Source organism: Cannabis sativa, chromosome 1 (assembly GCF_029168945.1).
Source record: "Cannabis sativa cultivar Pink pepper isolate KNU-18-1 chromosome 1, ASM2916894v1, whole genome shotgun sequence".
Classification (NCBI taxonomy): Eukaryota; Viridiplantae; Streptophyta; class Magnoliopsida; order Rosales; family Cannabaceae; genus Cannabis; species Cannabis sativa.
The window spans coordinates 29626185-29641082 of NC_083601.1; the positions used below are offsets into that span (position 1 = coordinate 29626185).

At 32.9% G+C, this 14898-nt stretch overlaps 2 protein-coding genes across 3 annotated transcripts; both read left to right on the plus strand.

The window, feature by feature from the left end:
• The first annotated feature begins 889 nt into the window (after window positions 1–889).
• On the plus strand, window positions 890–7998 carry LOC115705400 (exocyst complex component EXO70A1). Its single transcript, XM_030632734.2, has 12 exons — window positions 890–1417; window positions 1736–1831; window positions 2427–2632; window positions 2986–3240; window positions 3781–3919; window positions 4003–4215; window positions 5141–5346; window positions 5791–5991; window positions 6086–6185; window positions 6778–6884; window positions 6997–7143; window positions 7366–7998. Exons 1-12 carry the CDS (start codon window positions 1256–1258, stop codon window positions 7481–7483), a joined length of 1950 nt encoding a protein of 649 aa, XP_030488594.1. The 5' UTR covers window positions 890–1255; the 3' UTR covers window positions 7484–7998.
• A 1706-nt stretch (window positions 7999–9704) lies between these two features.
• LOC115707513 (uncharacterized) lies at window positions 9705–14100 on the plus strand. Of its 2 annotated transcripts, none has more exons than XM_030635509.2 (7): window positions 9705–9946; window positions 10138–10246; window positions 10866–10949; window positions 11675–11714; window positions 12731–12799; window positions 12903–13012; window positions 13623–14100. In XM_030635509.2, the coding sequence occupies exons 1-7, from the start codon at window positions 9808–9810 to the stop codon at window positions 13771–13773; spliced, it is 702 nt and encodes a 233-aa protein (XP_030491369.1). In that variant the 5' UTR covers window positions 9705–9807; the 3' UTR covers window positions 13774–14100. The 2 variants fall into 2 exon arrangements, with proteins under 2 accessions (XP_030491369.1, XP_030491368.2); XM_030635508.2 differs by having other exon boundaries at window positions 9725–10042.
• The last annotated feature ends 798 nt before the right edge of the window (window positions 14101–14898 follow it).

Sequence of the window (14898 nt, forward strand, 5' to 3'; positions counted from 1 at the left end):
ATTGAAACTGGAAAGTGTATCTTTGATTCATAATGAAAGTTATTACCCTGGTTCAAGGGAACCCAAGCACTAGTCGCCTGAAATGAGTTTTCAGGGTCCGACGAAGCTTGTAAATCTGAGTGTCTTCTGATTAGTTTCATGCATTTTATTATCCATTAAGAATACAACACTGCTAGACTTTTCACTTTTGAATTATAAAAATTATTGATTTGCCAAATAGAATTATTTAAAGTTATTTGTAAATTTTTATTTATTTATTTTGAATAGTTACAAAGTTTAAATAATTATTTACTACACGGTTTTTTATAAAAAATCATGTTTACCACACGTATTAAGAAAAAATAATTACTTGTTAAAATATTTTAAACTTAATTTTTACATTATAAATTATTTGAATTTTTTTAAAAATTTACAAGTAACTGTATATAATTTCAACATATATAATTATAAAAAATAATTAAACTTAATAACTTGGGTAAATGCTCAAAGTTTAGTGAAATACCTTTTTATAATGGTAAACTATAAATTTATTTTTTTTAATCTTCAATCTATTTTTTAAAGTGATATTTCAGTTAATCAAAGAAAAGAAATAAAAAATAATAAAAAAATGTACTATAGATTTATGTATTTTTTTTAATTTATTTTGTGAAATATTATATTATTTAATCAAAGAAAAGAAAAAAGAAAAATAATACTCGTCATTAGTGTAAAATTTCTCTAAAAATAAAAAAATCATTAGGGTAAAAAAAGAATTATTTTTTTTTGAAATGAAATATAAAATTATTAAAAATATTTAAATAAATGATTGCTACAATATTTATCTTTTAGAAGGAATAATTGTTTAAATATATATTATTGATAAAAAAATTGTTTATTTATAATAGCCCAATAAATATCGAGGAATTAAAAAGACTAGAAAGAAAGGGGTAATTACTGATAAGAATTAAACTTAAAAAGTTGATTTTTTTTTTCTTCTAAAAACATAAAAAGAGATTATGAGAAGATGAGCCAGCCAGCCAGCCAGGCTGTCAAACGAAAGACATTGAATTGAAACGAAGAAGAATTGTAGTGTCTGTCTGTTCCCACCGAAACGAAACGTCAAACTGGGGCTTCTTTCTTTGCTCCATCATCGGACTCCCCCCATACCCAACCAACCACCACCCATCTCAATATCTTCCACTTTAAGCTTCTTCAAACTACCATCACTTTATCTCTCTCCTCTTTTTTCTTAATTCCAGGACTAACGAACACCCACATGGGGGTTGCAACAATGGGGGCGGATCCACTCAGCGACAGAGCTGCCATGATGAGAGAGTCTCTTCAGAAGAGTCAGACCATAACCGATAAAGTAGTCACCATACTTGGCTCCTTTGACCACCGTCTCTCAGCCCTCGAAACCGCTATGCGCCCTACTCAGGTGGGTTCCTTTTCTCTTTGAATGTTTGGTTCCTCGGAAAATAGAAAAGGGTATTAAAAAAGAGGCAGTTTTTGAGAAGGGTTTTGATCATGTGAATTGCTTGTTTTGTTGACTTGTCGTTTACTTTCCCAATGGAAGCTAAACGAAAGTATGGGTCTTTCAAATCGTGTGCTTTTTTTTGCCTTTTACACTGATTTATCTGCATGAAAATAGCAGATCTTGGGGAATGCTGTGTTATTTTGTTTGCTTTATTTTATAGCTCTGATATTGCCGTTTATGGAGTTTTTATTGGGTTTCCTTTAATTCTGGACAGTACAGATTAGAACTCATTCTATTCGGAAAGCCCACGAGAATATTGATAAGACTCTAAAGTCTGCAGAAGTTATATTGGCACAATTTGATCTTGCTCGTCAGGTTGGTACCTAAGCTTTTCCCGTGTATTACTTGTCTTTAGCTTTGATTATTTTCTTTTTTGATGTTTGGTAGAGATTTAGCTATATCTTGTTTGTTTAGTTGATTTTTATTCTATCTAATTTATAGTGGTATTTTATTCAAATACACGTATAGAATTGCATATTGGAAGAAGATGGTGACAAATTAATCTTATACTCAACTGGGATGACTGTTAAGATTTTCTTCAGATTAGTTATCATAAACCTTGCTGAATATGTCTCACTGGAACATTAATGTGATTATGTGATTGAGATGGCAAAAGTACATTCTTTGTAGTAACTATTCATATTTATTTAGCTTGGGCTGATTGCAATTGTGCTCTTTTTGAGGTGAATTGAATGTTTTAGGCCTCTCATGTTAATCTAATGGTCCTTCCAGTTTTTATGTTTGAACCTGTAGGGTTATATAGAATGATGATATATATTTTTATCTTAAAGATATGTATTCTAATGGATAAAGTTATAATTCAATGTCACCATTTTGACATGTAAACGCTCTTTTCGATGACGTTATGATATCATTTTATGAGATTAGTTGTTTCTTGTCAAATACACAGGCAGAAGCAAAAATACTCAGGGGGCCGCATGAGGACTTGGAGAGTTATCTGGAAGCTATTGATCAGCTAAGAAAGAATATTCATTTCTTTAGTAGCAGCAAAGGCTTTAAGAGTACCGAAGGGGTCCTCAACCATGCAAATGGTTTACTTACAAAAGCTATTTCAAAGCTTGAAGACGAATTTAAGCAGCAGCTAACATCTTATAGGTTCTTGCTTCCACATTTATTTTCTTTTCTTTCATATTATGTTTATAGTTATACTACATGTTAGCAAGGTTTTTAGAGTTTTACTTGTTTCTTAATAGTTTATACACTGTAACAGTTCTTTGTTGTACTAATGCAAAAATGCATGAAAAATTTCATATTTGAAATGAATGACTACTTAATAGAGAGAAAAATGGCCATATTTCAGTGCTGGTCTCAACAATGATGCATGTAAATTTAACTGAATTAGGGAGCAGGATTAATCTTGTGTGGTATAAAATTATTGTACTTTGTTTATCCCTGCAAACAAACTTGATTTCTATTTTTCTAATATTTTTTCTATTCTGAATTTCCAGCAAACCTGTGGAACCTGAACGATTGTTTGATTGTCTTCCAAACTCATTACGACCGTCAGGATCACCTGGGAAGCATGGTGATGCTAGTGGCAATCATCACCCCCATAATCATTCAGAACATCCGAACCCTGACTTGGAAACTGCTGTATATACGCCTCCTACTCTTATTCCACCAAGGGTTTTGCCTTTGCTACATGATTTAGCTGTGCAGATGGTTCAAGCTGGTCAGCGACAGCAATTAGTGAAAATTTATAGGTAAACAAGTTATTTGGTCTCGATTATTACACAAGAAATATTCTTCTTGTACCTATTATATGAAAAGATGATGCAAGTACAATATGTACACAAACCCAATAAGGATACATCACTAGTGATGGATGTACTGGCTATTGAGATTAATTGGAATGCTGATGATAAAATGATACTTGTAAAATTTGTTGCAAACAAAGATGTCGAATATATATGGATTTATACACACAGATATATATATAAATATATATATATATATGTATATATATTGAGAAAACTTTTGCAGACTCTACAAATTTGCATGTACTTAATGATGTTATTATCTAATTATCTTCATAGAGGCAAATGCATGCATTGTTAGACAAGTCAGACCTTTTTTAGATGTAAAACACCTTTTTATTCAATATTGCAGCCTTCTTTTTGTGTTAATTTGTGGAGTGAAATTGCATACTATGCCACTTTTCTGATTATACTCTGTTTCAAACTAAAATCAATGTTAAGTGTCAAGACATTGCAAGAAGTTTAATACTTTTGCATTGTACTCAGGGATTCCCGCTCTTCAGTTTTGGAAGAAAGTCTTCGCAAACTGGGCGTTGAGAAACTTAGCAAGGAAGATGTTCAAAAGATGCAATGGGAGGTTTTGGAGGCTAAAATTGGGAACTGGATTCACTACATGCGCATAGCTGTAAGGACTCAAAATTTGATGAAACTTTAAGGCTTTTTTTTGGGGGGGCTTAAAATATTTAATTATCTTGGACACATGGACAGGTCAAATTGCTATTTGCTGGGGAGCGGAAAGTTTGTGATCAGCTGTTTGATGGCTTTGATTCTCTTAGTGACCAATGTTTTTCTGAAGTCACTGCTGGTAGTGTTTTGATGCTTCTTAGTTTTGGTGAGGCGATTGCTAGAAGCAAGAGATCTCCAGAAAAGTTGTTTGTTCTTTTAGACATGTATGAAATAATGAGAGAGCTTCATTCAGAGGTACCAAATTATCTTTGCATCATTATTTTTCTAGATTAATAGAATGCTTATTTTATTATATATATATATTATAAAATATAATCTAATGCCTAATGAACCCTTTGTTTAAATTTAAATGTTAATAAATGAAAAATGATTGTATTGTGTAATCATAGTGTGTCGCATGTCAGTATTCCTTGCATACTTTTATAATGCAATTCAACCATTCTTGTTGATAAAATTGTTTTTAGTCATCTAAAGATGCTGCTAGAGCTTTGTTACTTGGAGCATGCTCACCAAGCTTAGGACTGTTAGGAGCAGTCTTTTGTGTTAAAATATTCTTCAGCTAAAACAGAAGAGAAAGAAAATAAGAGTTTGTTTTGCATGCAAAATTTCTAAATGTTTCTATGATACATTATTCTCATGTTAGAATGCATTGTGAAATTTGTTAATTTTCATCCCTGAAAATGGTGAGTAAAATCTATTCTAGATACCAGCGAACAAGCTTGCCTGCCCCACTATAATAGCCCACTATAATAGGAGAATCACTTTTCCACCTACTATGGGAAGAATCCTTTATCTGTCACTTGACCATAGTCAATAAAAGATAAGAATTATTACACATTAGGGGTAGTTCAAATGGTTAGGCATGTGGCTTTGCTCCCATGTGGTTTGTGGTACGAATACCTCTCAAGTACTTACATAGCAAGTGCTATAGTTTCCTGGTCACAACTGTAATACTAGTCACGGAGCCTAAATTAGACATAAAATAAAATAAGAATTACTCGGTTAGGTAATCAGTGACTATTTTCTTGCAAGGTCATAATGCCAGTCATGCAGAATCTTATTTGTAGGTGTCTACTGTCTAGGTTGATTTGCTTGCATGTTTAGGATACTTTTGTTGCATGATAGGTTTATTTATTACCTTGTCTGAAATCATATGCAGATTGAGACAATTTTCAAAGGAAAAGCTTGTGCTGAAATTAGAGAGTCGGCAACAAGTTTGACAAAACGGTTGGCCCAGACCGCTCAAGAAACATTTGGTGATTTTGAAGAAGCAGTTGAAAAGGATGCAACGAAAACTGCTGTATTAGATGGAACTGTTCATCCCTTGACAAGCTATGTGATCAACTATGTGAAGTTTTTATTTGAGTAAGATCAGCTGTCCTTGCTTTCCCTATATAAAAGAGAAATTTTTCAATGATTCTACTGTTTGTAAAAGCTGTCATATTTTTATGCTGTCAAACTTTTTATTATAGTAATTTTTGTTTTAACAATGGAAAGTGTCAATCTGCTTTACTTATGCTTTGAAGTATCTTTTTCTTTTACTCTAACATGATTTCTTAACTCTTACAGCAAAATTTTAGTTTTTCATTTTTCATTGAAATGTCGACATGGAATATCTTTTTCTTTCATATGATTTTTTATGAATTTAGGCTTTGCATCTTGATTAATTTAAAACCATGTTTGTGTAAATTATTAAGAGTTGACATGCAATATATCTAGCTTGGATGGCTTGACCTATATTTTTTTTCTTATCTGTTGGTTGATGTGTAATTACATGTCTATATGTTTGACTGAACTGTTGTTTTGCAGTTATCAGTCAACTTTAAAGCAACTTTTCCAAGAATTTGAAAATGGAGGTGAACCTGGTTCACAGTTAGCATCTGTAACAATGCAAATAATGCAGGCCCTTCAGACTAATTTGGATGGGAAGTCTAAACAGTACAAGGATCCTTCCCTAACTCACTTATTTCTTATGAACAATATCCACTACATGGTCAGATCTGTGCGCAGGTTTGTCTCTGGCTATTATGTTCAGAATCTCTATATGAACTTTGCAAGCTTGATTTACTTACATAGTTCTGTTTCTTTTCTTATTTTATTTTAGATCTGAAGCCAAAGATTTGTTAGGAGATGATTGGGTGCAAAGGCACCGGAGGATTGTGCAGCAACATGCAAATCAATACAAAAGGATTTGTTGGGGAAAGGTGCAGTTTTCTTTACCCAATCATTCTGCAGTTCTAATTATGTATTTTTTTGTTATAACAAATCTGTGTTATAATTTACCTTGTTGTTATTCTTGCACACTTTTTAAGTATGTAATTATTCATTCATTCATTGCTGGGTCATGTCTGCTGCTTGTGAGGCATTGGAATTTTGATTACAATGAGCAGTTATAATTGCTAATGTAAACATGGTGCACGTAGCTTGTGTGCTTTTTCCATTTTATGCTGGAAGTAGTAGATCACTGTTACTATGCTTTTGTCTTTTGGTTGGACAAAGAATTCAGACTGTTTTGAGTTCTCATCTTCTTGGTGGGACTAGAGTGCATGGAGGCTATCCATTTCTAGCTTGTTTTCTATTTTGTCAAAATTATCACGCACAAATCCCATGACTAGGATGTTGGTGATCTTTGTCAAAATTAACACTTTTACATATTGCAAATTTGTATTAGGGGGAATAAAATCTCTTGTTTGGAAGTATAAATTATTCCTTAGCAAGAATGTTGCCCTCTAAATATTGTCTTCAAATCTGGGGTTTTGCCTGTGACTCACTGATGGTGCTCTTCTCTTTTTCCAGATTCTGCAATGTCTCACAATTCAAGGTCTGACCTCATCTGGTGGTAGCTCAGTTGGGGGTGATGGGGGAAACAGTAGTGGTGTTTCAAGAGCATTGGTTAAGGACAGGTTATAAATGAAATCAACCTTGAAATACATCATATATTAATTGCCTTTTCCATGAGGCATGCATGGTGCTCATAATGCTTTTGACTTATCTAGAGAATGTAATTGATTGCAGGTTCAAGATATTTAATATGCAGTTTGAGGAACTTCATCAAAAACAATCTCAGTGGACAGTGCCTGACACTGAGCTACGTGAATCACTGAGGCTTGCTGTAGCTGAAGTATTATTGCCTGCCTATAGGTCTTTCGTAAAGCGATTCGGGTATGCTCTGTTTAAATGCAGACATTTTGTTTTGAGGGAATAAGTACAAGTATTTCCACCTTGCTTACATGCATGCATGCAATGAAGTTAGATTTTTATATGTGAATATAATATCCTGCATGTACAAAATTCATCAAAGTCATATGAACTCTTAAGACAATTATATCCACATTGCTAAGTTGGCTGAGAAGATATGCATTGTTTTTATTATTTGATTTTCAGGCCTTTGGTTGAAAATGGGAAGAACCCCCAGAAGTACATAAGGTTCTCAGCAGAGGATCTTGAGCGAATGTTAGGTGAATTCTTCGAGGGAAAGACATTGAATGAACCGAAGAGGTAGATGGAGGTCTAGTTGGTGAGGCAGCGCTGACAGTGGACTCCGACTTCCCTGACTGGTGCATGTTTTATCTTTTATTCGGAGAGTTCTTTTGCATTATTCCTTAGGTGGTATTTTTATCATGGTAAGGTTGCGGTATTCCAAGATTCATCCATCTAAATTGTTTGCTGAGAAGGGCTTGTGTTTTGATAAGTATAGGTAGGTGATGGGTTTACTGCTCTGCGGATCACAAATAAAAAGGGGTCTGTTCTTTCACAGAATGCTATTATAGTACCTCCCTCTGGTGTGTGGCTATTTATTGTTTAGAGCAAGTGTATATCTGTATTAATAAGTAGGTGGTTTTGTATATTATATTTTTGTTGGTCAAAAGTTTCATGAATACTCGTAAGTGAGTTGTTATATCGAAATCTTGCTCGGGTGTCATTGATTTGTTTGACAAGTGGACCTTATTGATTATAACTTTAGTTTTTGGTCGGTCATAAATAGAAATAGAAATGGAGAATGGAGAATTTGAGTTCTGTTGTTTGTAAGAACTACGTACATTGTGTCACTTGAAGTACGAATAAAAAGAGAAGTGATGCTTTAAGAATCAACATCATATAAAATAAAAAACCTTAATAATCTTAAGCAAAAAAGAAAAAAGAAAGAATCAACTTTAATAGTCCCAAGCCAAAAGATTAAAACTGGTTTTGAAAACTTAATGTGAGTGTCCACAGTATTTTTAAAAAGTAAATCTGAATATGAAGTAACTCTGAGGAAATATATACTCTCTCCAATCTTGAGATATAATGAGAGCGTCATCTATAAAAATGAGTATATCTTAAAATTTTTAAAAAAATAAAAGTAAAAATTAAAATAAATAAAGTAAAATAATATACAATTCAATTTCCTCTAATTTTTAATATAATTTTTTTAATTTACTTTTTTTAAGCAATATTATATACTTTAAAAATATTTTTTCATTAGAAAAATATCTTTATTTAAACAAGAAAAAATGTCATACCATTCTTTTAAAAGATACAACCTAATATTTTCTAAAAAAGTACAGTAAAATAAAATAAAACAGAGAATATCATACCATTCTTTCAGAAGATAAAAACAATAAACTTTATTTTATTTCATTCTCAGACAAAACTAAATAAAAGAATTTTAGTTATATTACTGTATTTTATTAGTGTTCTCCTTACAATTCTAATTCTTTATGATGATGAACTAAATACAACCTATAAAGTAAAAATGTATACAACATAATTTATTTTTTCACTTTCTTTTACATTCTCTTAACTCTTATACAAATGTTTTTTACATGTGTTTCAAAAAAAAAAATGCTTTTTATAAGGGTCGTATTGTATTAAATAATAAATAACACTATGTTTAGATAAAACAATGTATTACGACTAAATTTTTTAATATAATGTATGTGGTATTATTTAATACATAACAAATGGTCCTTGTATTATAATATTTACAAAGGATTCGAGATCAACATCAATTTTCGACCAGAACCCGAACCCAAACCCAGGACCCAGATTGGACCCAGGTCCTAGACCTGGACCAGACCTAGATCCGGACCCAAGACCTGGACCCCGAACTTAGACCCGAACGCAGACCCGGACCTGGACTCGAGACTTGAACCCGAACTCGAACTCGAGACTCATGACCCGAACCCGAACTTGGACTCGAGATTAAGGACCCGGACTCGGACCCGGCACCCAGACCCGAGATCCAGACCCGGACTTGGACTCGGACTCGGGACCCAGACCTAGACCCGGACCCGGACCCAAACTCAAACCTAGACCCAGGACCTGAACCCGGACTGGGACCCAGGACTCGGGACCCGGACTCGAGGCTCGGACCCAGACCTGGACTGGAACCCGAATCCGTACCCGAGACCTAGACCCCGGGCTCGGACCTAGACCTGTAGTTGGTGTTGGGGTTGAGTGTATTGAAAATATATTATAACTTTACACAATCTATTAATACAATACAATACAATATAATACCAAACATAATATTGTATTAAATAGTACTAATATAATATATTACAATACAATAAAATTTAACATAATACAATAAAATATAATACAATACATCGTATTAAATGAATATATTTACCATTTTCTTTTGACATAATTAAATACAAAAAATATATAGGGAATTTAGCTTATGAAAACAGAAATTTAATATTAAATATATTTTCTTTTTTAGAAAATTAATATTAAGGAGAAGAAGTCAAAATTTGATTGGGTTGAGGTTCGGTTATAGTTGCGTATAGAACAAGAAGCGAAGAATGGACGAGCAGTGTACACGTAGCGCGCCATGAAGCCATGACTATTCTTTCCCTTCATCTCCGTACGTTGACACTCCCCCTTCATCTTCTGAAGCTCTCATCGTCTCCTTCTTTCAACCTTCAGTATCCCATTGCAAACCGTTTGTTTTCCGATCAAGTCTCAGAATCCACAATGGGTACTGCAACCTCCCATGCTTTGGCTGCATTATTCTCTTTTTCCTATCTTTTCTATTCTTTACTCTCTCATCCACCTACTACTCTGCATTTTGGATGTTGGTTTTTGTTTTCCCTTTCCCTTTTCTGTTTTGTTTTGTTTTTTCTCCTTTGAATTCTTAATCTCAACATGGGTTCTCATTTTGATTGAAAGGTAAAGAAGCTGAAATTGATCAAATGAGGGAAGTTTGTACCAAGGAGACATGTGATTACATCTCAAGAAAGCGCTTATCTGATGAAATAATCCCCCACATATTGAATCTGTATGTCTAATCTTAATCATGTATATGTTTATGTTTATTATAATCTTAATCATGTTAGATTTGTTGTCATGTGCACAATGAACTTAACTGAGACCACTTGATAATATGTCCATATTGTGATTGGTAATCAGTATTTAATTTTGTAGAGAGATTTCCAAAACTGAAGAAGAAATGGTTATCATTAATACTAATGATACTCTAGCTTGAAGTTATTAATCCATGAAGAAAAGATATATAGAGGGAAATAATTTAGAGATGATTAAGAAGGGATACAAAATTGTAACTTCCTCATTTGAATAATTATATGTGACTTTTCATTAACTTGTACCGTAAAAGTGTAAAAAAGGAAAATTCATTGTTTTTCTTTTTATCATGGTCTATTACGATTAAGTAAACATGGTTTATTTCTTGAGCCCTCATAATCTTGTTATGGATCTTATGCCAGAGTTGGAAAATAGAAGTCAATTTCAATGGTTTAGGATTAAGCAGATCGAAGATTGATTGCACAGCTCATTATGTGAAAGTTAGTTATCATGTATAAGATGGCATATAAACCAAGTAAAAAATTGTAGTAGTCTCTGTAAAGTTGTAAGGAATTATTTGTTTTCAATTGTTTCAGATATGCATCCAAAGCTACGCCACAAGACTTTGAAATTTATGCCCCAAATGCTTCATTCGAGGATCCGCTTATGTGTGCTCATGGGTATGTAATGTTATAATCAAGCTTGTACTTTATTACGACATAATGAATGTTGAACTAGTCTTATATCATGTTATTTAAAAAAAGAAAAGAAAAGAAATTGTGCTACTTTTAAAGAAGTATATAATCAATTTTGAATGAGAAATCATGGTTTGTTCATCCTATTATTTCTGAAAAATGAGCCTATATATTATAGTTCCTCTCACATCATTTTGAACTAGTCTAAGAAGCATGTTCTGAGATAAAGTGAGAACACACTGATCAAATAATTTAGAGGAGTTCTTTAAGCCTTGTAAAAATGCAGTCTATAAAACTGTGCCCATTTGTTTTAGTAGTTCTGTAAGAATCTTAACTTGACAACACAAAATAGGGTGTTTCTTTCTGAAATGTAGACTTGTGAATAATCATGCACTGCTTTCTAGGTAAATTCTGATTGCCAATGTTGTGTTATTTGATAAAAAAAACTCTTGATTCAATAAAATAACATTATCTTTTCTAATTAAAATATCTCTTAGATATCAGATGTTCTAAGTTTTTTCCTTGTTGCGGAGATTTTTATAGTTCTTTGGAACATGTTAACTAAAATATATTTACATTAGTCATTTTAGAAAGAAATAGACTGTTTCTCTCTGTAGCTTCTGCTTGTTATATCCTTTGGTATCATTAATTTTATGAGTCTGACATTTGTCATAGTGTTCCTTACAAGATGTCTTGTGCTGTTTTTGCAGAGTGAAGCAAATCAAGTCAGCATTTTACTCTCTTTCCAAGGTTTTGCTCACGTGTTGAATTGATGTTAACAGTGAAATCATAATTGGAAACCCACCTACCTTATCTGTCAATCTAATTCAAGCAAGTTTTTTTTTTGTTCACTTGTCCCAGCACCCATAGAAACCCATAATTTTACCATGGAATAACTTCCATTTACAACTATAAATGTCACAGCAAGTGCACACTTGTTAGTGATAGACACAGTTTCATAAGGTGTAATGGCTATTATCAAATTAATTCTTAGATGAATCTGAGTCTCCTAACTATTGGCTTGTATATCATTAAAGCAAAGCTGAATGGTGGAGAACATGATATATAGAATTTAGATAATTGAAACAAAATCATTAACATGACGATGAAATTATACTAATTCAAGGACATGAAGTTTTTATCTCTTCTAAATCTTGGTGGTGCCAGAATAGTTACGATAAGCCTTTCACTAATGTTAGAAGAAAGAAAATCTAAATGATGTGGTATTGTGTACTAAATGGACGGCTTATTTGTTATATCGGTTATTGGTTTTTGCTGAGGTAGCTGAGTTAGATGGGAGAGTATATTAGTAGCTAGTTACAAGGGAAAGGCAGGTAGTTTTTAGTTTTTTGAACAAGTTAGTCAGAATTTGGAGAGAGGGGGTCCTGCCAAACTAATCTCTAATTTTTTAAGGTTCAATCTAAATATTAGTCATAATTTATAAATAAATTGGAGCTGTTTGGTATTATTTTTATTATCTAGACTTATCTATATATTTCAAGGAACTGTAGGTGAGAAGAGCTGTATTTGTCTTTGCAGCTACCTTTTATTTGAACTTGATTGTCCAGTACTTAGATCAAATCAATAGATTAGATGATTAGTTGAACATTACAAAGACATATAGATCACCCTTAATATAAGTTTTGATCAGAGAGCAATCGTGTAATATTTTGTCAATTTTAGCTTTTATTTAATTTTTGTAATTGTTGCTGTCATTAAGTATTTTTGTTCATTTCCCTTTCTCCTCTTTTGTTTGGACTTCTCAGGTCTTTGGTGAGTCCAAAATTGTGGATTACAGTGTGACAGAAAATTTGACTTCACCACGAAATGGAGAGGTTCGTATTACATTCGTAACATATATTTGTTTCATTAATCTAGAGATGTTTCTTTCTTGGGTTGAAATTGACCTTTTGAATTCAATTTGTGTAATGAATCTAGATATTAATTGATAACAAGCAACAGTATAAATTTTTGGGGAGAAACATAGATGTGATATCCCTCATCAAATTAAATGTCGTGGAAGGAAAGGTTGTTCGCCATGAAGACTGGTACGCTCTCATTCTACTGAGATTTTACTGAATAAAAAGAGATATGCTAAATCATATGTCTTGTTTCCTTTAACAGAATACTGAACACTAGCTGAACCTTAAAAACCCCACTAGCTTCATTTTAAACCACTTACTTGATAATGGATTGTTTTTGTTTTAGTACCTCAATTAGTGCTGCCTGAAAATTCTGTCCTACTCTGTTTGACACCATAGTTTTTTTTTTCTTCTTCTTAATTTTATTTTATGTCCATCAGTGTGAATGTGTTATAACCAGTGGTTTGGATTTGAACTTATCACTTGGCGATACAGTATCAAAGTACTATGTGCACCAAGTTCCAATACAACTTTGTTAAACCTGCATTATGGTATTGAAATGGTCAAATTGCCGAGCTTAAGCGATGTGCCTGTTTGGTTTGTTGTTTTAAGATACATGTCCTATGTGGACCATGATATAATACAAGAATGATTATATCCAGTGTTGTCATATTATAAATTGCTAGGCTGAGTTGTTAAGCATATATTCTAGGAACTTTGCAAATTGCAATACTATAGTTTACTTAGAATTATGTCTGCCAGATACATAATTGAATTTGATCCAATTCTACTGTAGGTGGAACAAGAAGCCTCTTTGGAACAGAGAAACAGTTAATCTGCCACTTGTTGGTCGATTTATGGAAACTACTCGTAGAGGTTCCATGTTAGCAACTCATGCAATGATGGGTTTTGGGAAGGATCCCAACCCTGTAAAGTCACTTGATTAAGATAAGATTCACACTCTACCTTTTGCTCATTCAAAATAAACATAAGCAATTGTTTATTGTTGAGGCATTGAAGTTCCCATTTTCTGCTAAGGCTGTGTGCTTGTGGTTTGGGAACTAGATCAGCTGTTTCATGAATTAAAATTAGTTATTTAGGATTATCTTGATCTCGAATATGTTAGTAATATATAGCATTAGCATCCACAAATAGTATCAACATCATTACTCTTCTTTTGATGCTTTAATTCAAAGTAGTACACTCGAATAAAATGTCTTTAGAGAAACTAAAGAGCTATTTGCACTTTCCTACCATCTTTTTATTTTTCTTTAGTCTTTTTTTCTCCCCTTTTGAATTTGAAGCTAAAAATATATTTCAATGATGATATAAATTTGTTAGATGTGTTTGCCTTGAACTAATGAAAATGAAGTATAAACTTGTTTAGTTCTGGGAGTTTGGTTTGAGTCAGTTAGTCAATGACTTACTTCACTGTGCACATGGCATAATCTTTCACTCCCTCTAAAACTGCTTTAAAGAAAAGAAAATGACCAAACAAATCATTGAAAGCAGCATCATAACATGTAAATAAAAGACCTCATCACATATTCTCCTTAACTTTGTTTCCATCTTCTTCTTTTTGACTGGTCATCTACTATATAATTTACTCAGTACTACCTTTGCCTTTAAACTTAACAACCCACCAAGCAAAGAGTACTTCCTCTTTCTTTCTCTCTCCAATAATGTATTAATGCTTGTGATCCTTCAACTTTGTGAGAGAATCACATATGAAGCTCATGATCAGTAATAACCAAAAAGTTAGAGAGAGAGAGAGAGAGGATAAATACTTGTTATTTCAATTATAGAATGATAATGCAGAGTTTTGGGGATCCGAGTTAGAATTCCCTTACTTTCATGCACTATTTTCTTTGTAACATAAAAGAAAAGCTTTAAAAAGATGATGTCCTTGTGGTAAACAGCCGTTACCTGCTCTCTCTCTCTCTCTCTCTCTCTCTCTCTCTCTCTCTCTCTCTCTCTCTCTCTCTCTGTTTCCTTCTTTCCACAAAGACTGCAAAAGCTTAACCTGTGGAAACTTTGTCTGCTTGCTATCTTTTGATAAAAGCCACAGCTTC